At 30.2% G+C, this 25,038-nt stretch overlaps 4 protein-coding genes across 4 annotated transcripts; 3 read left to right on the forward strand and 1 right to left on the reverse strand.

Annotated features, from left to right (window-relative positions):
- The first annotated feature begins 2,162 nt into the window (after positions 1 to 2,162).
- LOC137818669 (ethylene-responsive transcription factor ERF084-like) lies at positions 2,163 to 2,975 on the forward strand. Its single transcript, XM_068622225.1, has one exon. The coding sequence runs from the start codon at positions 2,180 to 2,182 to the stop codon at positions 2,807 to 2,809; it is 630 nt and encodes a 209-aa protein (XP_068478326.1). The 5' UTR covers positions 2,163 to 2,179; the 3' UTR covers positions 2,810 to 2,975.
- Positions 2,976 to 9,170: 6,195 nt separating this feature from the next.
- LOC137818086 (uncharacterized) lies at positions 9,171 to 11,507 on the reverse strand. The gene is made up of 5 exons (XM_068621306.1): positions 11,247 to 11,507; positions 10,107 to 10,172; positions 9,791 to 9,853; positions 9,626 to 9,694; positions 9,171 to 9,446 (listed from the first exon to the last, which is right to left on the reverse strand). Exons 1-5 carry the CDS (start codon positions 11,505 to 11,507, stop codon positions 9,171 to 9,173), a joined length of 735 nt encoding a protein of 244 aa, XP_068477407.1.
- A 5,110-nt stretch (positions 11,508 to 16,617) lies between these two features.
- LOC137818263 (uncharacterized) lies at positions 16,618 to 19,763 on the forward strand. Its single transcript, XM_068621564.1, has 5 exons — positions 16,618 to 17,496; positions 17,588 to 17,670; positions 17,797 to 17,908; positions 18,101 to 18,153; positions 19,184 to 19,763. Exons 1-5 carry the CDS (start codon positions 16,743 to 16,745, stop codon positions 19,349 to 19,351), a joined length of 1,170 nt encoding a protein of 389 aa, XP_068477665.1. The 5' UTR covers positions 16,618 to 16,742; the 3' UTR covers positions 19,352 to 19,763.
- Positions 19,764 to 21,223: 1,460 nt separating this feature from the next.
- On the forward strand, positions 21,224 to 24,995 carry LOC137818264 (cinnamoyl-CoA reductase 1-like). Its single transcript, XM_068621565.1, has 6 exons — positions 21,224 to 21,453; positions 21,534 to 21,703; positions 23,335 to 23,520; positions 23,718 to 23,883; positions 24,161 to 24,347; positions 24,728 to 24,995. The coding sequence occupies exons 1-6, from the start codon at positions 21,342 to 21,344 to the stop codon at positions 24,864 to 24,866; spliced, it is 960 nt and encodes a 319-aa protein (XP_068477666.1). The 5' UTR covers positions 21,224 to 21,341; the 3' UTR covers positions 24,867 to 24,995.
- The last annotated feature ends 43 nt before the right edge of the window (positions 24,996 to 25,038 follow it).

Here is a 25,038-nt window from a genome sequence, read left to right on the forward strand (position 1 = left end):
TTGAAATGGATATGAATTTTCGATCCAATCCATTTTGTTAGATTTGGATTGACTATCTAAACTGAATTTTGAGAAATCCAATCTGTAATCACTGGTACTCACACAATATTCATTTATATATTTCGAATTAATTTTATCTATGAATAATGCACATAAAGATATATACATCTCATGCATAATTCTAAATATTTGTAGATTATCCAATATTAGTCAATATAACAAATAGTACTATAAGTCCATTAAATCTTGATAAAATAGATTCTCATCCCATATTAAAAAATAATTTATCTTATAAATCTACCTTATTGGATAAAGATTATCTCTACATATATTTGTAACATTCTCTGATCAATATGAAATAACTTAATACATACCACTAATTAGGTAGTATTATGCATGCATCTAACATACGAATATATTACATAATAATTGGGGAAGTAAAAAAAAAATAGAAACAAGATATAAAAGCATGTAGTAAAACATTTTGCGAACACAGGAAAGAAAGGGCATGATGAAGGGTAATCTGAAGGTGAAATGAAATCTGAAATGTGAGTGCATTAATTGTTCATCTGGTTCTCCCCATCCATTCCATCACCTATGCATAATTGCTTCTTGACCTTTGAAAGACATCGTTCATGACATCATGCACGGATCATAATCATCATCTTCTTGCATCGTGCTTGCTGTTTATGAATATTTTTGGGTAAAGTTATTATACTATTTGCAATTCTTTATTCATTTACTTTCGTGCATAACACAAATAGCGTGTGTTGCTGCGAGATGAAAACCGTACCAGAAGAAGAATAATTATGACAAAGTTTGAATTAATTAAGAATTATGGAAAGTTTGAAGTTGTTGTTGTTGAGGTGATTATGGTTTCCCCTGTGGTTATTTGCGTGTGTCTGATGAAAAAGAAAGGATTTGTACAGTCAATCATGTTTTGCAAATTTGCAGTCAAACAATCTTTTCCTTGACGACACAGTGACGCTCTTCTCTTCCATGGGATCAGATATTCAGATTATCCCTTGCTTTCTCCCAATGTACTTCTTCTCTTTCTCGTAGCTTTCTTTTACTACCAGATCTTCTTCAACCATGTGTTTTCATCTCTCTTTTTTGTTTCTTATAGAATATATCGTGCGTTTCTCACCAACAAACCTATTAACCTAAACTAATTAACCTCATATAATGAATGTTAAGGTGTTATCCTTATACATAATACATATAATATAAAGGTTGAAAAAAATTCCTGCAATTCTTATTGTTGATAATAAAAGTAGTATTTTTAATATAATTATTTAAGAGTTTTGAGATCAAGAGTAGTTTATATATTTTTTATCTCTTTAATATATTGAAATGTTATTTAAAAATAAAATTAAAACACCAACTTTTAAATGTGGTGATTAACCATAACAATATTATCTATCAAGTCTTTTAAAGACAAACCAGAGTATTAATCTAAAAAATAATAATAGTTCAAATGCGATGATTGACCTTAGAAATATATTGAGTTTTTTAAAGAAAAAACTGAGACACTAACTTTCAAAATGGACAATACTTCAAATGCAATGATTGACCTTAATAATACTATATATTAAGTCTTTTAAAGACAAAACCAGGTCAATAACCTTTAAAATTTAAAATAAATAATACATCAAATGTGATGATTGATCTAACAAGTCTTTTAAAAATAAATCGATGAAATATTAACCTCCAAAATATGGACAGTGACTATATTATCTCTTAATTTGAATATCTTGAGTTTAGAACAACAGATAATTTTATTTTAAAAAATTATTTTTTTCTCTTATTATAACATTGATATAGGATTTTGAACTTAATATTCATCAGAAAAATTGTAAAGGGATGAAGGGGCCCGTGCTACATTAGGTGTGTTGTGTTAAGAGAGCTTCTGAAAGGGTGTGTGTGGCTATAGTACAGCCTACAGACAGCCTAGGAAAGACAAACATGTAGATACGAGGGATTACAGTCTTTTCAGATTTCACACCAATATCTACACACACATCTACACTTTCTTTTTTTATTTTTTTATTTTCTTAAATAAATAATGCTAATATTTTAATTATTTTCAAACAAATTTTCCTCAACACAATATAAATATCTCCTTCACCACTGTAGGGGCCACGACTACCTTTGATCCATAAAGTCTACCTACATAGTTATGACCATGAACCACGAAATCTACTTGCACGCGCTCACCACCACCACCGCCAACTATTTCCTTGCCAAATCCGAAACGGCGCCGTCTCAGGCGCTCGACTCGTCGCAGAAGCTACGCTACGAAACGGCGCTCGAAGGGATAGCCGCGGTTGTTGGAGAGCACGTGCTCTTCGGAACCACGTCGTCGTTGCATGTTCCCGACACGCCCAAGAAAACGGCGGGCGTGTCGGCGAGCAAGAGTTACCGAGGAGTGAGGAAGAGACCGTGGGGGAGGTGGTCGGCGGAGATACGCGACCGGATCGGGCGGTGCCGCCACTGGCTGGGGACCTTCGACACGGCGGAGGAAGCGGCGCGTGCGTACGACGCGGCGGCGAGGCGGCTCAGAGGCGCGAAGGCGAGGACCAACTTCAAGATACCCTCTGTGCTGCCGCTCTCTCCGTCGTCGGAAGGTGGTGCCGTGAAGCCGAAAGCGGCGCGCAACAACGCGAGGAAGTGCTCCTCCGTGGAGCAGTTGTTCAGTGGCGTGCCTCAGACTCGAGGAAATGATTATGGTGGCGAGAACAAAAAGGTTGAGGTGGATTTGAAGCTGGGTGTTAAGTTTGGCGTTGCGAACACCAGAATAGTTATTTAGGTTATAAATAGTTGAAAATGTTTGTTGTGTACAAATTCTGTATCTGGTTCTGGTGGTTCTTCTTTCGTTTCTTTTTGTTTTGTGCAGCTGTGATGAAACTCTGCAAGCAATGTTAGCTAAATGTGGATGATTATGCAGTTGAATGGGAAGAGCTTTGTTTCTTTAAGGAATGAATGTTGGAACAGAATCTAAATTGACTTTACTATAACACGCAATCTTTGTTACTAATCATTGTTTAGGGTTTAGTTTGGTCTTAGGTTGTCTTCAAGATTTACTTCAGTTTTGTTTTTCTTATTCTGCATGTAACTCATTGATAATCCTGCAGAAGAAAAGGGTAACAAAGATTGTTGTTAATTAGCAGTGTTTTTGGATGATGAAGATGGTGGTTGGAAGTGAAGGTGTTTGTTATAATATATTATATAATGAAGTTGTAATAATTGTAGGGTATAGTGTAGATGTGAAGTGATAGAGATCTAAAGAGGTGGCACTGTGATTTTGTCGCAAAAAGAAGAGTACAAGTGAGAGTTCTATTCCTGGACTTGCGATTTGGCAGTGGCAGTTGCAGTGGGAGAGAAACTTCTTCAGGTCAGATCCAAGAACAGATTCAAAAAATATGGTCACAGTACGTAACCCAGTTGCTTCTTTTCGATCAAATATATAACAAATTGGTATCTTTAACATACCTAACAAAAGAAAAAAAAAAAAAGTGATTTTTTAAGTTCATCAGTTTAGAAAATATTAAAGATGCTTTTGCCAAGAACTAAAATATGTACAAATCGGGAGTGATAATTATGAGATCAATTTCGAACAATTCAAATATATTCAAATCATTTATATTGGTTTTTTTTTTCTTGATTAATATTATTTAATCTAAATCTATAAAATCCTGCTTGGTTCTCATTGATATTCAATTTTTTACCTACTTATATTACATTCAAGAACACATTAATTAATATTATAACTCAATATTCTTATTATTAAGTCAAATAAATGTATATGAAAAAACTTTCTTTTACTATGCATTGAAGAGGAATAGATTGAAGAGAAATGGAGTAGGGAACTATTTTTGTTAATGAAGGGAAAAAATTGTTAGATATATATCATTCTAATTTGTTTTTTCCAACTAGAATAGTCTCAGATTACATTTAAAGTCGTGAATGTTTATATTTATTTATTAAATTGGTGTTTTGATCCTTGAGTTGTTTATTTATTTCTTGATTTGATAAACTTTTTTAATTAGAGTAGGATCGAACTAGAATTATGCTTAGTGTTTGTATTGGGTTTATAACTTTTACATTATTTATTTATGTTGTTGAAAAATGATTTTGAACCTAGATATCATGATGAGGAACCTAATGGGTGTATCTACAACTAGAACAAATCTTTTTAATCATAATTCTTATCCAAGCAAATAATGTATTTGATCATTAAAGTGTTATTCAATATGTGCGTGAGTTATTAGAAGAAAGAAAAAGAAGTATAAATATTAAAACTTAAATATGAATATTTTTTAGTACTTGATTTTGTATGGTCCTAATTTATTTGAAAATTTGAAAATGAATCTATTATTTGTTAGGTGAACTTAGATTTATGTAATGGGTTAAGGTATTTGAAACTTTGATAAACCTATTAATTCTAAATTAGGAAAAAAATTAAAGCACGCAACTTACCTGAACAACACAAAACCATGGAAAAAAAAAAAGATTGGTGCATGATATAGACCAAACATAACAGGTTGAGTAACACGAGGTTTTGATATCTATATCACTTTTGATTGATAGATTGCAACACTTCAAATTAAGTACAAACATTGCTCTTTACCTTCAGCATTTAATTAAATCAATGCTTATCTATATAAAAAAACTTAATATTTTTTATCATAAAAAAGAAACAAATATGAATTATTTTAGTCGATACTAATTTTATAAATATGTAAAATTACTGTATATATTAATTATAATTTTAGCTAAAAAAAGAGTATGTGGTTAGTCAAATTTTACCATGGGTTAACTTATTTAAAAATGCATAAATTTAAAATAATTTTTATTAACTATTATCATATAAAATATGGTTAAAAATTATAATGATTTGGGTTTTGTGTAATAAATAAGTGTGTGAAATTAATTAACAAGTACTAATTATGTTTTATTTATGTGAGTGTGTTTATGTTGAGGAATGAGAATAGTATTTTATAAAGGATGCAATATATAGCATAAGAAAATGTTTGGGCCTTTCTTATAGGCTTACACTCAAAAATAAAAGAGGACTGAACTTAGAAACTAGATGGGTATAGTAAGTAATAGAGAGCTTCCTTTATGAGATCACGAAAAATGTATAAAAGACTCTTTTTATTTTTTTTATTTAGTTTATTTTAGGAAATTTTAATTTATAAATTCCAAATTATTTTAAAAAATTTATAACTTATTTGATTTTTTTCAGTGTTATCTCTTATATTTTAATATGTTTTACTATTACCTTAAATTTCTTTTTACTAATTATTACATATTTTCAATATTACAAAGATAAAACAAATTATAAAAAAATGAAAATTAAATTTAATTAATATCAATTACATAAATTAGTTTAAATAAAATCACTTGTTCAAGCTAAAAAATAAATAAAATCACTAAAAATTGAATAAAAATTTATTTGTGTGAAAAAAAATGACTAAAGAATTGAATTGTATTTTTAAAATTCTTTTAAAACCTTTTAGTAAACTATCCTATGATACTTGGTACTCAAACAATAGTTTGTATAACATACAATCAATCTCTGAATCAGTTTTCAAAAATTCTTTTGAAAATGCTCTCATACTTTTATTAATATAGACAAAATAATAATGAAATAAATTAAATAAAATGTTACTGAATACTTTTATACTATTTTATGTGGAATTATTGGTCAACCCTTCCTATTAAAACTGAGTATATTTTGAAACTCAATCATTGTTGACTAAAAATTAGTATTGTTTGAAATACAACTACAAATGATTGTGTAATAATGTGATTAACATATAACATATTTTGCTTACTAGAGAGATATTGTGTCTTTCGACGATTACAGGAGTAAACACTAACTCTTAGTTAGCTAATGAATAAAAACAGTGCTATTCTAAAGATTTTGGGCACAAAGAAAATTTTGTAGCATTTTAGCACTTGCAAATAATGACGTAGGTTCTTGTTCTTCTCTTTGAAACATGTCTTTATATAGGCAATTGAAGAATGTAGTTATTGTAATCACTTTGTTAAATAGTTTTGAACTCATTTGAATATTTTTTATTTATTTGATAAGCTTGATGGATGAGAAACATTATATGTGTTTCATGCAACGTTAATTTCTCTTCTTTCAAAGAACATCCTTGATAATTCACATTATCTCCCTAAGTTACATAGTTTTTTGGACCCATATATTGTAAAAGTGGACACTATACTGGACAGATGATTTGGATCAGAGTTGATATATGTTTATGTCAAGATAATTGGCGAACATTGTAACTTAATTAATCTCAATACTTAAAAAAATATTTGATGTAGATTTTATTTTGACGCATATAAACTAATGACAAATGGTGAAGATATTCCTTGTAATATAATTAAACTTCGAGAATATTTTTTATGTTTACGTTAGCTTAAAATATGTTCACGCTTATCATCTGAGCATCAAAAACACATATCAAACAAAGTGAAAAATATGTAAAGTGTATCTATTAGACAAAGCAATTGCATTTTATATTATTTACTCATTTTATACAACATTTAGTAGATGTAACTTCTTCATGTTATTTACTTATTAAAGTAAACACTAAGTAAAAGTGATAAGATTGTTGTAATTTTACTCTAACAGTATATCTAAAAATAAATAATAATTATAATTAGATCAACATATAATTTTATCTAAAAAACATAAATTTTATTTAATGGAAACAAATGAAGTGGACACACATATATGATAAGATTAACACTGAGTGAAATTTAAGAAATAACTTTATTACAAAAAAAAATTCCTTTTAGGTCTCATTTGCTGAATAAGAATGTGAAAGTTTAATTAAATAATTAAAGTCACATTCTTTTTACCTTTTTTTTTCATTTTTCCATTAAAATACACACATATATTGGTCATCCCTTTGCTAACAAACTACACCAAATTACAATTCCCAAAAAAAAAATGAAGCCAAGATCCAACCACATGCATGAGAGTGATGAAAGAAACATATATTTTCCCTTTAAAAAAGAATTAATACTATGAGTGCTTGCATAAACCCTCAATCAATAGATACAATTAGATTTCACAAAAAATTTCGGGAAAAAAAGGTAAAATAATCATAATCAGCCAATTCATACACTACGAAAATAAGTCCACACAAAATCATTTAATAGTAACATTTATTTATCTTCACATGCATCTTGATGAAAACAACGATTACTGTAAATACATTATTTTCGATGGTTTTAGTCAGGAACAACTCATCAATGTATTTTGGTGAAATGAAATTCATGAAAAATCAACAAGAAAATATCTCTTAAAAACACTCTCATAAGGACATGCTTCCAAATTCCAATTAGAAAGCCACTCATAGAAAAACCAAACTTTCCACATAACTTTGGTTCCTTTTCCAAATAGAAAAACATCATGATTCATTATTGAAGGAAAGGAGGAAAAGAAAAGGAAGTAAGAAAGAAATTCAAATCAATCTCAAACAAAACATCTTAAAACATCTTAAAACAAGCAAATATTATCCAATAATTATTTTGCATTAGTTTCAATTTTCACACTTTCATAACATTGTGGTCATAACATCACTTTTAGAAAATAGTCAAATTCCATTTTGATTACCTAACTTCATATCTTGGATTTGATTGTTAACAAAAATGCAAAAACTTTGTTTTTCTTTTATTGAGTAGTGATTCAATCCTTTGACATGTCTCGATGCTTTATGATGTGTTTCCTAGAAACAATTATGTATATAAGTTTAGTCGTCTCTTATACTTTTAAAATGAGTCATAAATAAATAAAAATTTAAATATCATTCACCATTTATATTTAGCAGTTCTTTCATCACACAAATCACAAAAAGAACAAAACATATCACTAGTAGATTAAATAGAGATTGAGTTTTTGCCTAAGCTATGGAGAAATGATCATAATAGCTTATTTCTGTTAAGTTTATCTTAGTTTGTGCATGTATGTTTTTCAACTTGTACTTTATTTTTTTTTTTTCAATGTTGGTTATTTCTCAATTTTTCAAGGTTTTTCATGAAAAATTTTGTTAAGTAAAAGTTCTTTGATTTTGATTTTTTATACGAGTCGAGACATTCATGAAGTCTCTTTCTTTATATTCTATTTTTATTTGTTGATAAAAATAGAATCATAATATTGAGTCTAAGTGTGTTACCATTTTTTCATTTATCTATTGCAAGAAATTTCAGCTATTGAACTCAAATTGGGAGATTAGAAGCTGCCAGATCTGGAGAAGAACTGATTTTACATCTGATGATGCTAAAATGAGACAAACTCAACTTGGGTCTTCACAAAAAGTTGGTTCTTCCCACTTTTACCTTTACTGCTTCAATAATTCGTAGAAATGATCCCTTTTGTTACGCAAAAAGAATAAAATCTTAAATTACTACACTTGGATTAATAAAACCAATCTTAAATTTGTTTTGCCTTCTAAAAGGAAAAAAATATAGATGTCTAGATAGAAATTCAACAAGATGAAGTCATGAAGCGATAAATGATTATTATAAAACAAGAGAAATAGAGATGATAGATACCAAATGAATGCTTATGAAACAAAAATCTTCGGAAAATATAATAATATCGATATCCCTACTATTTTAATCCTTTTTTTTCTTTGAGAAAAACGAGACAAAATACATAGAATTAACCCAAAACCATTAACATTATAATAGAATTAAGGTTTGAATATGAAATAAATCATATTAAAGGAAGAGTACTTAATATTATAGTTTGAAAAAATTGTAAGAACTTGCAACCATTTTTTCTTTGAGAAAAAAAAAAGAGAGTAGAAGAAAAAACTAATTCTAATGAAAGCAAAACATTAGCTTAGCTCATGAAAGTTTAGGATTAGTGATTGAAATACTCAAATCCTTTTTATACTTTTAAAATGTTCATTGATGAGCAAGAAAGATGTACATTGAATGCAATATGAAGTTGAAATCACCAATAAATCATAAAAATCACATCAAACGCAAACAAACTTGGTACAAGAACCAAATTCCTTGAACTATCTTATCTGTATACAAGTAACTGCTACTTCTCAGTAAATATGTATGTTATGAAGGTCGAAAAGGAAGAGGCCCCAAGAATGTTTGAACAACAGTATAAATTTCAGGAATAGTTTCTATTGGTTAAACCCAATAAACTCCGTGAAAAACTCCACCGGAGCTTCATTCAGATCCGGTAAGAATATTCGAGGTTGCTGCCCACCACTCTTTCGTTCGTTGGAAGGAGCAGTTGCTGCTGCTGCTGCTTCACTCACAGGTGCTGCTTCAGAATCTGGTGATTGCTTCTCAACAATGTGATCTTGTGGGGCTATGTTTGATGCACTGTATTTAGCCTCCATGTTTTGCTCCACACTTTGTCCCATTTCTAAGGACCGTCGCAACCACAACTCCTTCTGTAATCACAATACCAACTTGTCAAAAACTTCATTTTTCTATCACATGATTGTTTCTGTAACAGTTGAAGTATTGGTAAAGAGAGGTTTCCAACTTGGAAATGTAAAAGATGGAGTTAGATTAAGTTTGATGAAAACAACAAAAAACTCTTAAAAAGAGTAAAGAACAAGAAAGTTGCCTTTGTTTTCTTTAACCTTTCGCCTTCTGCTTTTCTTCTCTCATATTTGAGATATGTGGCTTCCAGCTCCTGCTTAAAATGATTTCAATATAAAACAAACAATAAGAAAAATGTCTCTCTCTCTACACACATATACATGTAAACATCAATACAAAACGATCTTACGTCTCTAATATTCTTCACTTCGTCTTTCTTCTCTTGTTCCACCCTTCGTAGATGAGAGAGAGTCTGAAGAAAGGTGCAAGTTTAAGGAACTATAAGATGAAGCATGTATTTTGGAGATGCAATGCAACACAACCTCATAAAATCATACACAAACAAGGAGAAATGTTTCACCTTTTACTCATAAAATATGATGAAATCATTTGCATTGTTCATCCCAAAGATTATTTATACATGCATGTGTGTATATATAATATAATAATTCACTTCCATGCGTTTATTACTACTTGCAGTGATGATTAGCGAAGTTTATGCTTACCCTTTTCTTCTTTGAAGATGAACTCTTACTCTTTTCAGCGAAAGTTGCACTTTTATTATCCACAGGCTGCAATGCAAAATATAAAAGAGTTAAACATTCTTCACACTGCAAACCAAACTCTCAGAACGTGATGATTTGATCTATAGACATATTATTTTTTAAATTATTAAATCAAGAAATAAAATATACATGAACTAGAAATAATCACATTTTATTTTTATACAAGTGATACAAATTAATTAATTTAAAAACTTAATATTCTATGATCAAATTAATAATACCTTTTAGTTTTTTTCGACAGTTGTTGGATTCATTACAATGGATTAAATAAATAGATTAATTTTTAAATATTCATTCAATTCAAACTATCTCATCGAACATATTCAGCTCGTGTGTGAATTAAATTTAATTCTTTTTTAGATAGATTCTTGTTTTATATTAAAAACCAAAACAGTAAGTAATTACTCTTTTTTTTTAATTTTTAGGTACAATTGTAAAAGTCTCAATTGATTTAATAATAATCCAAGCACACATTTAATTGCACTTAATTTGGTGTAGATTTGATTTTGCACTTTCATCATTTATGATTGAAGAGGTACAGTGAGGAAGATCACAGTGGATCGGTTACGTTGTGCTTCTGCATGAACCACATAGAACACGCTACCGGAAAAAAAGCTGCTGTGGAAGATCTGAAATTACGAAAATGCCCCTCGCCGGAGCATAGAAGCCGGTGATGGTGTGATTGCATAGCAAACATGTGAGACACGTGCATCTATTTGTGTTTATTTATTCCTCTTAATAAAACAAATTTAATTAATACTATAAAATCAATTACGATTTCCTGTTTCTGTTAATAACGCAAAATACTTAATAGTGGAAAAAAAACGTGAAAAGGGTGAAAGGACAAAAAGGCCCTTGCCATTTGACGAAGCGGCAACGGAAAAACGGGAAGGAAGGGAATTACGGCGGAGAAAGGAGGCGTGGATCTGAGAGGTGGGGGTAGAATTGTAAATATGAAAAAATCCGATGGCAGTTGATTTGTTGAGAGAAGTAGAGAAGAGAGTGAGAAGCAAGAGACACGGCGATAACCGTAAAAATAACGGAAAGAGAAAAGAGAAGGAGAAGAAAGAGGAGATGAACCTTGTGTTCTGAGGATTGCATTGGTGCGGTGTGGCGAGTGGAGCCTTCGAAGCCGTCGAGGGAGGTGGCGGCGGTCCAGGTGAGGGGAGTGGTGGGGCTGGCGCGGGCGGCGGAGACGGGGAACCTGGTGGTGCGGCGCTGACGGCAGGCCCAGGGATTGACGGAGGAGTGTTGGTGGTTGCGGAGAAGGAGGAGCTGGTGGGCGACGAGGGTGTCGTCGGCGATGGCCATGGAAACCCACTGGTCATGGAGCTTGGACATTGGTGATGAGGAGGAGGAGTTGAGAGAGTGAGTGGATGAAGGAAGAAAGAAGAGTGAAGGGAGGGGTTTATATAGTGTTCAGGAAATGGTCCCTAGAGTTGACAAACCTAGGCTTTTTAAATCACAATATTCATTTTTTAACAATAATTAATAATTATTATTTATTTATTTAACTACAAAAGGAACAACTTGTTTTAGGAGGATTATGCTTTATTCCTATATATTTATTAAATTTCTTAATTTGATGAATAATTGTTGAATTAGCTCTTTGGAATAATATGGTTTTTCTCTAATAATAATAAATATTAACATATTTTTTTTATAAGTGTATTATAACATAAAATTGGTTTTCATATTCCTAGTCTAAATCTTAAACTTCCTTAATATCGGTATAATAGTATTCGAGGGTATAATATTGTAGTAAAAGAATTATTGAAATAAACTATATTTTATGTGACAAACAGATATTCAATATGGATTAGGATGTTGCTGACTCATAGCTGACGTGAATGTTATAAAATACTGAATATTCGTTTGTTATGTAAAAAAAAAACACTGATAAAAAATTTATTATTGTATTAGTTTATTTACTATAAGTACTTAGAAGATCTAAAATTTGGATTGCATATATCTAGTGTCTTTAACTCATTATTGATATAAATATTATAAAACACGGAAAATTCGTTTGTTATGTAAAAGAAAAACACTGATAATGATCTATTTCAATCATTTTAATTTTCTTATTACAAGTACTTATGATATCTAAAATATTTTATGTTGATTCATCACTCGGTCTAAATGTTATAAAACACTAAAAATTCGTTTAACCAAAAACAAATTTAATCCTAATAATAATTAAAAGTAATATATATATATATATATATATAAAAGAATTGAGTTATGATAATGTTAAAATAAATGAATTGCATAGTAAATTTGGTGAGTGAAAAAGATAATAAATATCTTAAAATTATACTAGTAATGGGTATTTATTGATTCACTGTATACAAGTTTGTATACTAATGTTTCATGTGCTCATTAAACTCAAATGTTATTTGCTTGTTTTAGAAGCTTTCTTGAAAAAGCTAATAATAAATAATTATTTCGAAAATGGGAAAAAGTTGAACAGTTTTATTCTTTCTATTCATATTTCAATGATTAAAAGAATCAACGAACAACTTTTGTTTCCATTGATATATATAGTTGTAATTAATTATGTAATGAAGGCTTTCCATAATAATGCTATTTTCAAATTTCATCTTTTGAATGAAAGAGTGATAATTAGATATATGCTTGTTACGTGAAAGGACATATTTTATTATTTGAAATTACTAAGGTATAATACAACAAAATTTGTATTTTAATTTAGGAAAGTTAAATTATAATTATCAAGAGTCCGATGAAAGATAATAAAATAATTCTAACAATTTTTCTTACCAGACACCTTTTTTTGTATATTTTTATCCATATTAAAAATGGAATTTAAAATTAATTCAACCTAAAAAATATATATATTATAATCTAATCTATCTTATCTTTGATCTGAAATCTTTGCTAACAATTTTATAAAAATAATGGTGGTTGAATTAAAAAAATTTATTAATAAAAAGTAGTTTCATAATATATTTTTCGAAATTTGTACTGGTTTTTCAAATACATAACATTTTAAAAAAATGTATTTAATCATAAGTTTAAACTTCTTTACAACTTGTAGAGAATTAATAAGGAAGGGTATAATTAACCCACGCAACATAAAGTTTTAATTTTATGTAAATTCAGATATATATGCAACAATTAATTTGTGTTTGACTATGCTTTTATCCAAAATTTGCATAAGGATAAGTATTATTTTAAAAGTGAAATTTATTATCTTTTGATTTGTATTAAAGATAAGTTGTTTGATAGGGTAAATTAATCATTATATTTGGTAGATGTCAGAGTGATTTCTTTGATATTAAAGTTTGAATTTCCATGTAACTTACTTATATAAATTAAAAAAAGAAATTGGTATTAAAACTATTATCTATTACATGAAGAAGTGAAATTAATTTATTTTAGGCCCACCTCACATATTAGCTGACCCACAGGTTTTTTAGTCATTTTGCATAATTTTTTAAAAATAATAAAATAATTAAATATAAATTTTGAATAATTTTTTTATTAAATTAATTATTTTTTTATTTAGATGAATTAAGAAAATATCGATAAAAAAGTCATTATGATATTAAAATTTGAATTTTAATTGTACTAATAAAATATTTTATTTAATATATATTTTTAAAGTAATATATGGACACATTATTATTATTTTAATTGGAAAAATAATATGATATAATATTATATTTAAATTTTATTATAAAAAAGACTATGATTTAATTACGAGTAAATATTGAAACCTAAACGATCTATGTATTTTAGAAAGACAAAACAATACTCTTATATATTAAAAACCCATTTTTCTTCTTACACCTCCATGTCTTTCTTCTTGCACCCTGTACTTTAAAAAAATATTCAAAATACAATTTGACATTTTTCATTAAACGTTTTTTTTTAATGCGAAATTGAGAGACTTCAGATATTATAGAATACGGAAGTTAAAATTTGTATTCGGATTGTACAATATTGTGCAATCAAGAACACACATTTATATTTTGGATTGTAGAATTTATGAATGAGTAATTTTATTTTATTTTTAAATATGAAACCGTGGGAGGAAATTATAAGGAAAAAAAAAATTCTAAATTTAAAGATATGTGAATTATGTAACACACATGTGATCTTTAATTTTTTTTTGTTTGGATTAATAGATGGAGAAAGGTTATGGATTTATTATGAAAATATTATGCTATTTTCGTTTGTTTTCAACGACGAATGTGAAAAGCATACAAATTTTTTTAAAAATGTTATAGTTTTCTTCATACAAAAGTAAAAAACATTAAAAAAAGTAATTAATTAATTATTTTGTTAATATATTATTAATATTTATATTAGATTCAATATATCATGACATAATTTATGATTATTTAGAAATATTAAATATTCATAAAATATTTACATTTATATTAAATACTTTGAAATAATGAAGATACTTTATCTTATTTTTTATTAATATAAATACGAGGTAACATATAACCTAACACAGTTGTTATACCTATATTTTGTTACAGGTTTATTATTAATCAACTAGCTTTCAAATATATTAGTCAACTCACTTTTTTGTAATATATATAAAGATTGTTGTAATAGAAAAGTCATTTATATTTCATTAAAAGAAAGTTTCTCTAAAATTTCTCTTTATTGAAGCTCTTGATGGGAAAAATATATCAACACCAAAAACCTCACAATATTTTTCATTAGATTCTAAAATTATTTTAGCACCAACTAATTTATAGTTGCAATCCTTTTTATACTATAATTAATAGATTTGTTGTTTAATTCTATCATTTTCAACTTATCTAGGTAAATATGAATTTGATGTTTCATGATATTTGATCATATATTTCATATTCTAATACCTTAATTATGAATCTTACATATCATGCTATTTAATTATTTATTTAATTTATATTTTAAAATTATTAATTTTGTTCATAAGTTTTTTTATTTATTATTACATGTTCGGTCCTAAATTTTACATTAACTAGAGATAATGAATTTTTATAATATATAAATAAATGTTAATTTTATCTTATATATATATTATTTGACTATTTTATTCTTAATCTTAATAATTTTTACTACAAGATTGTATTTGCTTATTGATTTTCACTCGTGTCTTCATTAATATTATGTTCGTAGGTTAGTGTTTGAAATCGTGTGAAACTCAGGTATTTTTTTATAGAGAGTTTAATATTAGTTAACAGAAAAATTTATAATATATAAGAAAGGATTAATCACCTTTTTAAATAATCAAATTTAATAAGTGATAGTCATAAAAAGTGTTTATGGCAAAACTATAATAAACAATAAACACCAATATTAGATAAAACAAATATTATTGTCAACAATTTTAGTTTGGAATTTATAAACTACATTCAGTAATTGAAACATCAATTGTAACATTATAAAAGAAAACACAGAACAAAAATTTTGAGTACAAAAATTACAATGTACCTTATAATTAGAATTTTATTAAAATAATATATTATCTCTTTATACTGTAGAACCAATTCCATTGAAGACAAAAACTTTTGTTACTTTTGTTTAGTGAAATTTGCGACAAACCAAACCAAAGTCATATATAGAAATATTAAGTGAAGAAATATTATATATATTTTTATATTTAGAATATCTCTTGTCTTACGTATCTCCAAGTACAATTAAGAATAAGAGTTATATAGATTTAAAAAAAAAAGTATTTTTGTGTTGATAATTATAATTTGTTGACAATAAAAAATTGACAAAAGGTGTATCTCTTTTATAATATGTTGTCTTCTTATTATTAAAAAAAAAGATTAATTTAAATAAATACTTTAGTACTATATATTATCGAGACATGCATCTTTTTAAGTCATAAAATTAGAAGAATATCGAATACAATTAACTCGTGACATGTCTTAAAATGACTATAATGTTAATACAAGACATGAAATTTCATTTAATAGTTATTGTGTTTAAAGTTTTGATTAATTTTAGAGAGAATATTTTGGATAACCAGTTTTCATTGAACTTTAAAATTAAAGGGAGGCTGTATTAATTAATTTTATTTAGTATACTATCTTATTATTATTATTCAAATACGAAACTGTTAATTTTTTCATTGAATTATATTATTATTTTTCAACATAATTTGAAAATAATACACCTAATTAAATACCTGTTGCACCATATATTTAGCTGTAGGAGAAGAAAAAAAGTTTCAATTGGTGTTATATATATAAAAAAAAATTAGTTTAAAAGAAAATTTCTTCAACCCTTTCACTCGTGGTTATGCACACGTGTGAAGAAGTCGTGTCATATTCAGGAAAATTACAAGACTGAGAAAACAAAGAGAATGAGTAGTATAGAAAATTGTTTTTTTTTTTTATATATATATATAAATTTATATATTGAAATTTAAAATTAAAGAATACAATAATATAGTTATAATTTTTAAATTTTTTAAATATTTAAGGAGGGTATTTAGAACAACACTACACTGAGTTTTGAAATATTGAAATCGGTGACTCACTCGTTCACTCAGTCACTCGGTGGAACTAAAACCCTAACGAACCCTCTCTGGTGCAATCTTCCGCCATGGCTCTTCTTCTCCGTCTCAAACGTCGAAGTACAAGCAGTTCTCGCTTCCTCTTCTTCTCCACTTCCAATTCCGATTCTAACTCCAATTCCAGCTCTTCCTTCTCTTCCATTTTCGGAGACATCAAGGCCAATCTCAAACAAGCCTCTTCCCCTTCCTCAAACCCTCGCCCCCAACAACATTTTGCAGACGAGATCCGAAGAAATCTCAACGAGTTCCGCGCCCGGACCGCTCCTCCTCCGCCCGGGGACCCGTCGCAGCAGCAGCAGGAGCAGCAATTCTCGTTTCAGGACGGGTACCAACGCAGCATGCAGCGCAATCCCTCCAGATCGGAACAATTGCCCTCCCTCGACATGGAAGCTATTCGCCACAGCCTGCGGAACATGTCTGGTGGCCAAGCCCCGGTGCGGCAGAGTCGTCCTGGGGTGATCGGCGGCACGAGTGCCCTTCCGGAGTTGATTTTCGGGAAGGAGATGAGGAAAGAGGGCTCGGAGTCAACGGCGATGCGTTCGGCGGCGTTCTTGAAGGTCTACGGCGTGGAGGATTTGGGGAAGAAATTGAGGATGCTGAGGCCGGAGGGAAAGGAAAAGGATTGGTTTTCAGTGAGGGAGCTGAGTGAGAGGTTGGTAAGGTTGAGGAAGATGGAGGAGGAGCAGGCCAAGTCCAATACCCAAGGTGAAGCTTACGACAAAATAAAAGGATGTCTCATTGAGATGCAGGAAGAGGGAACTCGCGCCAAGAAGAAAGCTTCACGTGAGTAACTTCTTCAACACAATCTACTTCTTGTCGTTTTTTTGAATCAGATAACTAGTTAACTTGCTACTTTTGTGTGTTTGTTTTCCAGTTCAGGGACTTAGTATTTTGAGTCACTTGAGTGGGACTCAGACCTACTCTCTGGAACCTCCTAAACCCCATCTTGTTGAAAAGGCAATTATTGTTTTATTTTATATGTTTTGCTTTTGTTTGTTCGTGTCGATCTTCATTTCATTCAATCCAGAACCTGTTATAGCGTGTTTGTTTTGAGGTCCTAATATTGCCACTGTTTATTGCCAGTACTTTCATCCGGATAATATGTCATCTGCTGAGAAGATGAAAATTGAGCTTGCCAAGGTTAGGGACGAGTTTAAAATGTCGGAGTCGGACTGCGGTTCTGCGCGTGTTCAAAGTAAGGGGAATTGCTCATTACTGATTTGTGCTGTCTTTGTTTGATGAATAAGATTTGGAAGGAAGGGAGTAGGTTTGCTTTGCTTATCTATTTGCTATATTGGTCTTCGTGAAAATTGAGGTTGCTGATGCTTATGACAATGTTAATAGGCACTTGTTAGGGAATTAATATTATCTATTTGATGTTATGCAGTTGCACAACTCACAACTAAGATTAAGCATCTATCAGGAGTCCTACACAAGAAGGTGAGTTTGTCCCTTCTTATGTCATTTTTTTCTTAAATATACTCTTGTGTTTGTGATCAGTAACTAGAAGACTGTTCATCAGAAGATTTGTAGAAGTTATCTGTTGTTGTATAGACATTATTACCGGACATTGTTTGCTTAAGTTATGGTGCACATTTTAATTGTGGCATTTACATGTTGCAAATCTAGTTCCAATTTCTTTTGCTAGTGTTCTGTGTTCATAGAATGATAGATTTTTTTTTAGAAAACTGAGTTAAAATTTTATTCCAGCTGTAGGATACGATAATTGAATGTTTTTTTTATTACGAAGGATCAGATTCTTGAAAAGTCATCATAAAGTGCCAGTAATTTTTGTATCACACTCTATTATGCAATGAGGGAGCCATATAATTTTATAATACTGTTGCATATTAGAACACACGAATCATTGAAGACGTTAGTTGGTTGTTCTGTTATTTAGTTAGAACTTTGACTTGCATTATAATTTTTTACTAACAAGTGATTTAACTCTAGTTTGTCTGGCTTGGAGCATTATGCTTTCAGTCATGGGGGTAAAGGCTGCAGATGAGTTAAGACTTTGAGATTAGCTAGCTTCCCTGCTATTTTTATTTAGATGTTCAAAGTTGTAGTTTCATGTATGTGAGTGTTTCACTTGTTTTACACGGGGGACAATTTGATTTTACCTTCATTTGATTCCTAGAGCAGGTGAAATATATTGAACGTTGTTATAACTTCTCTTAATAAAATCTTGGATATGGCCGAAGACAGAATTTTGGATTGGTGACTTTACTCTCATTGTGTTCTTTGTTTTATCTTGCTGTTGTTTATGTAATTTGACCACCCTATCTTATACTATAGGAGATGTTGTCCTTTATAACCAGTACATATTTACTTTGTGAACTTAACCGATCAGATTTATTCTATGCAGTGTGACCCTGTCATTTTAATGCAGGGTCCATTTAATCCGATGTAAACATAGAGTAGTATATATATAGTCTTCACTGACTCTCTTCATTCCATGGTGCTTTAGGATGTTCATTCTCGTAAAGGTTTGGTGGCAATGGTTCAGAGGAGAAAAAGATTACTGAAATACCTCAGAAGAACTGATTGGGATTCCTATTGTTTTGTTATCTCCAAGCTGGGTCTACGTGATAATCCTGATTATACCTATAGATCTCGAACTGGTATAGCAGCATAGGGTTGCAGATCTGGTGGTCAGATAAGATGAAAGACACCCCAAAATGGACAGATTGGAAAGAAAACCAGCCGCATGATGAAAAGTCGGCTGGGTTGTGCATGTTTCTTGGGGTCAGTCAAGGTGTAAACCAAATTGATCAAGTGGCTGAATCTCTGGTTTTCAGGTCTGGTTTTAACATCTACAATCCTCACATCAATTTCTGATGAAATTTGTTATTCCATTTTTTTTTTCTGTACGAGGAGATTAATATTCTGATCAGCCCCTTCAAGTATTTTATACCAGCCTTGGATGGATTTTGTTTTGTAGAATAGTGGGAATAAGGTTTGGACCTATAATTTTGTGCAAACTACTCACCTACCAGAATCTAGAACCTTTGGTTGAATTTAAGCTAAAATATTTTGACCACATACAACTTGTCTCTTATTTACTTGTAATTCATAAGTTTGAAACGTTATCTAAAATGGTTTTCTGTTAATTTAACACTAACTCCAACACCGTTAGTGTTTTAACTCTGGAAGGAATCAATTTTAATGTAGTGATGGCTGAAAACCATCACGATGTATTAGTCTTTAGTCTCAATTTTCCAATAAGGATCAAGCTATGTTGAATCCTCGTTTGCATGTATGCTCGTTGGGGCTTTTACTAGATCTCACTATATTGTCTGGGCTTTTGCTTTTGCAACCCCATAATTACTAACTGCATCCCATAGTAAGATATAAAAAGATTAAAATACCCCCCTTTGTTGCACCACGCTGCCACGACACTTTCTGAAAACTTGTTCAGGAGAGTATTTCAAAACTCTGTTGTATTCCATGTTCTGGAGATCTTGTCCAAAATTTTATTATAAAAATTCTGTTTTTGAAATCACAAGATTTTCTACAGGTAAAATGATCAATTTAAAAGTCATGGGCATGCATATAAAAAGACTGTTTCTTCCTGCACCTCCATATCTTCTTCTGGCACCTCCATACACAATATGAAAATATATTTTTATCCTTCTTGTGCCACCTCCATAGAATAACTTCCGGATTATGTAATCCGGAAACGTATTTGAAAAAAGACTTTCGGATTATATAATCTAGAAGTTAAAAAAGACTTCTGGATTATGTAATCCAGAAAGTAATCATGCATATGAAAAAAGACTTTCTAGATTATGTAATCCGGAATATTATAGAGGGGCATTTTTGAAAATTCGAAAATTTATGGAGGTGAGAGAAGAAGGTATGGAGGTGCAGGAAGAAGCAGCCATATAAAAATTATGGGGTTGCAAAGACAGAGTCTATTTTCTGAGGTTTAATCCACTTGGGCTTTTGCTCATTCGTTATGGTTTGTCTCCTCCGTTTACATCGGGTTATGAATCACCAGAGACAATGCAAGGTTTAATTTTGAAGTGTTTGAAATTGATTGAATTGTGTACAAATGAGATGATTATGAAAGGGAGGGTGGCTTTGAATGTTGTTGTTCTCGGGGAATGTTGATCAGGTAATCACAATGAATTATATAATCCGAATATATTTTATATTACATAATAACTAAAAAAAACTTTTATATATTTTATATTACATAATAACTAAAAAAAACTTTTAAATTTTTATATTCTGTAATCCGAAAGCTAATTTCATATTTAAATTTTTTTTCAGATTAGGTAATTCAGATACCTAATCCAAAAGTTATTTCCAAAATTTAGAAAAAAAATTCCAAATTATGTATAAAAAAAAGGATATTTTTGAAATATAAAAATTTAAGAGATGACACAAAGAATGTATGGAGGTGCAGGAGGAAGAAGCAGTCCGAAATGAGTCCAGATAGTGTGCACCTAATGGGCTACAGGTGTGGACATAATGAGAATGTGCAAAGAGAAGACAATAAACTGCTTTGTGGTGTCGCTTTCCATTAATAAGAACCGGTTTGAACGTATCGTTATCCTAACATAAACATAAAATAAGAAAAGAAGGAAGAAAGAAGAATCTTGGAGAAGGTGAAGATATCGATGGCAGCAAAGGCGGTGTGCGTGACCGGTGCTGGAGGCTTCGTAGCGTCTTGGCTTGTTAAGCTTCTTCTCTCCAAAGGCTACACTGTCCATGGAACTGTTCGAGAACCCGGTTCGTTATCTTTTACTTCTTTTCTCATTCTTCGGATCCGATTCATATTCGATTGAAGTTCGTAATGCAGTTATGAGCAGGTAGTGGCAAGTACGAGCACTTGCTGAAATTGGATGGAGCTTCTGAAAACCTCACACTCTTCAGAGCAGATCTCTTGAATTACGATTCTATTCTCTCTGCAATTGCTGGATGCGCTGCAGTTTTCCACGTTGCAAGCCCTGTGCCCTCAACCGTTGTTCCCAACCCTCAGGCAAACTTAATCATCTCCTTCTTCAACATCATATATGTTTTTGGTATTTTGTGTGCCTCTCATTTTGCTTCCCTCCTCACAACACATCGATTGGTTCAGGATTTAGTTTATGCGTGTGAAATTCTTGATAGGATTCAAGATCAACGGATTGGAATTAAATCTATAATCGTATTTTCTAAAGAAATTTGGATTTCTGTGGATCTAAATCCAAATTTATATCTTTTAAAAAATAGTAGTTTTCATGATTATAAATTGGTTTGATGACGCATAAAACTGAGGATATAATACATAAACTATGTTAACATTTAAAGAAAATTCAACATGATAATAGGTTGTATAATAAAATAAAAAATAGAAAAAATAATAAAATTTAATGTAAAACATGAAACTTTAATAATTTTAATGTGAAACATTTTAATATAATGTGAAATTTTTATTTATAGGCCAATAAATATAATTCAATTTCATATAATTAAAAGTATATAAAATATTAATTGACAAAATATACTCTTTATATATATATGTGTGTATATAAATCAAGTATTAAGAAAAAAAACTTTTATTTTATGTTTTGTTTTTTTCAACTCTTAATAAACTTAATTTTTTTTTGAAAAAGAAATTATTGTTTGTTTAAGCTAATTAAAAATATATTGATATTTAGCAAACGCATATTTTACTTTTATATTTATTTATACATTGTATTAAAATATGGTAATTGATATCTTTTAACACTAAATTTTTAAATAATGCACCATTTCTTCTTGAACTGCAATCACGTTCATGTATCAAACATTCTATTTAACTTTACGAAGAAAATAAATGTACTAAAAGTGAAAAACATATTTTTTTGAGATTATTAATTAATTACATATTTTATGAAATGTGAAGATTCTAGAGATTTTCATCATACAAAATACTATTAAATAATATACGTTAATTTTAAATTATTTTAAAATTAAAACCGATTAAAAAGAAATACCAATTTTAAAACTGGTATCAAACCGATTTATAAGCATTCCAACTATTGTTTTCAGAAAATCTAGATTTGGATTTAAAATTCGATCTAATTATTTAGACCTGGTGCCGTTGTTATTGATTTGTTATTTCTAAAATTCGTGTAGATGCTAAATTAATTATTTCACAATAGAAAGTTCGTATCTGGTACAAGAATGAATACTTTAGACATATGGAAAGGTGGACTTACTTAGATCCTGTTTGAGTTCAGTTTGATCCTATCACAAGGACAAGCTTGAAGAAGTGCAAGCTTGAAGGAAGATGCATTTTAAATCATGATGATTGATATTCTTTCAGTGGGTCACCATCATGTTGCTTGAAGTGCTTCCTCACACTTCTTCGAGTGGGTGTTTAGATCAAAGGGAATTTGAATAGGACTTGAATATTTCTCATTCGTGTACTCAGGCTATTCGTTCTCATATCACTATATGAAGTGGAAATGTCTTCCAAAACTCGTTAAATAGGCACTGTCATGGAGTTAATATAAAATTCATGATCTTAGGGATTACCTCTCGGTTGACTTCCTTTATAAAGATTTAGGAGAATGTAAGGTGTACAATTGAAACCATGGCTTTTCTCTTTGGATTGCTGATATTATTAGACATATGATTCTTCAGGTAGAATTGATTGAACCTGCTGTGCAAGGAACAACTAATGTACTTCAAGCTTGTCTCGAAGCTAAAGTACAACGAGTTGTCTTTGTGTCATCAATATCTGCTATTTGCATTGGCCCGAATATGCCTAAAGATAAAGTGATTGATGAGTCCTATTGGTCTGACAAAGATTACTGCAAAAAAACTCAGGTCAGTAAACTTATTACAAATGTGCTTATTATGTGGATTTATCATTAGTCTTATTCTATGATGGTAGTAACATTGCCTTTGATTGGGGTATAATACAGTATACTATTTTATTTCAGTTCAGTTGCAAAATAAATAAAGTTTCAATCATCAAGATTGTTTATGTTATTGTAACTAATATCTCACCACGTATGATCTAGAACTGGTACTGTTATTCAAAGACAGAGGCAGAGGAGCGGGCCCTGGACTTTGCAAAAAGAACTGGACTTGATGTGGTAAGCATTTGCCCTTCCCTTGTGCTTGGGCCAATTTTGCAGTCAACCACTGTCAATGCAAGTAGCTTGGTTCTCCCCAAACTTTTGAAAGGTGCCTACTATTGCCTTATCAAGTTATTGTTATTACTCTATATCAATTCACTTATGTTGAAGATCTTTCATAAACTAGAAATATGAATCAAGTTGTAATATATAATGGATACTATATAGGTAGATGAAAACTACCTTATTGAAATGATTTTGTCTTATTGAAATGATTATGTGAAGTTGAGTTAGACCTATATTCTACTATCTTAATATGGTATCATTGTCAAATAAAAGAAATCATGTTATTGTTTTTTTCTTTTCTGATTTGTCTGAAATTGAAGGTGGTGACTCATTTGAAAATAAGACACGTTGGATAGTCGATGTACGGGATCTAGTTGATGCAATACTCTTGGTGAATGAGAAGCATGAGGAAGAACGGAGATACATATGTAATGCACATACCATCAAGGCAAGGGATTTGACAGAGAAACTAAAGAGTATATATCCCAGCTACAAGTACCCTTCGAAGTAAGATTCAGTTTCCCTTGATTTATAATTCAAAGGAAAATTGTAGTAACAAGCCAAGTATCAACCTAAACACCCTTGTTTTGGATTTGATGCACCTGCATAGAAATCTTATTATTATGACCCCCAAGCTACTGCTAGTGTTAAGCAAGTGCACGAAGAAGGGGATGAGTGGTTGGTTACCCATAAAAGTAACTACTTTGAATTTAATGACTATACGTTGCTAGTATAAAATAGTTTTACATCATTACAGTTATAAATCATTGTTGATTGTGATTGAAAGACAATAGAAAACTAATTTAAGATTGAGTAGATAGCCTAATTTTTCATGTAGTATTTTGTTGTTACATGCTTAACTTAACCACAAGTTTCATTTCCGGCAGCTTTACCGAGGTGGATGATTACTTAAGGCTCAGCTCAGAGAAACTGGAAAGTTTGGGTTGGAAATACAGGTCGCTGGAGGAAACACTCATTGATTCTGTTCAGAGCTATCAAGATGCTGGCCTCCTGCAATCCCAATAATTTTCACTTTTTTTTTATATATCCATTGTTCTGGATTATCACTTGTGTGTGACACAAGTCTGGGGAACTATCAGTTTCAATATTTGAGAAGGTGGAATGAATAAAAATAAAAAGTTTAAGGACAAAAAATGTTTACATCATCTGTGTATAATGGTTTTATTCACTGTCATTT

This window comes from Phaseolus vulgaris, chromosome 10 (genome assembly GCF_000499845.2).
Source record: "Phaseolus vulgaris cultivar G19833 chromosome 10, P. vulgaris v2.0, whole genome shotgun sequence".
In the NCBI taxonomy this organism is placed as follows: Eukaryota; Viridiplantae; Streptophyta; class Magnoliopsida; order Fabales; family Fabaceae; genus Phaseolus; species Phaseolus vulgaris.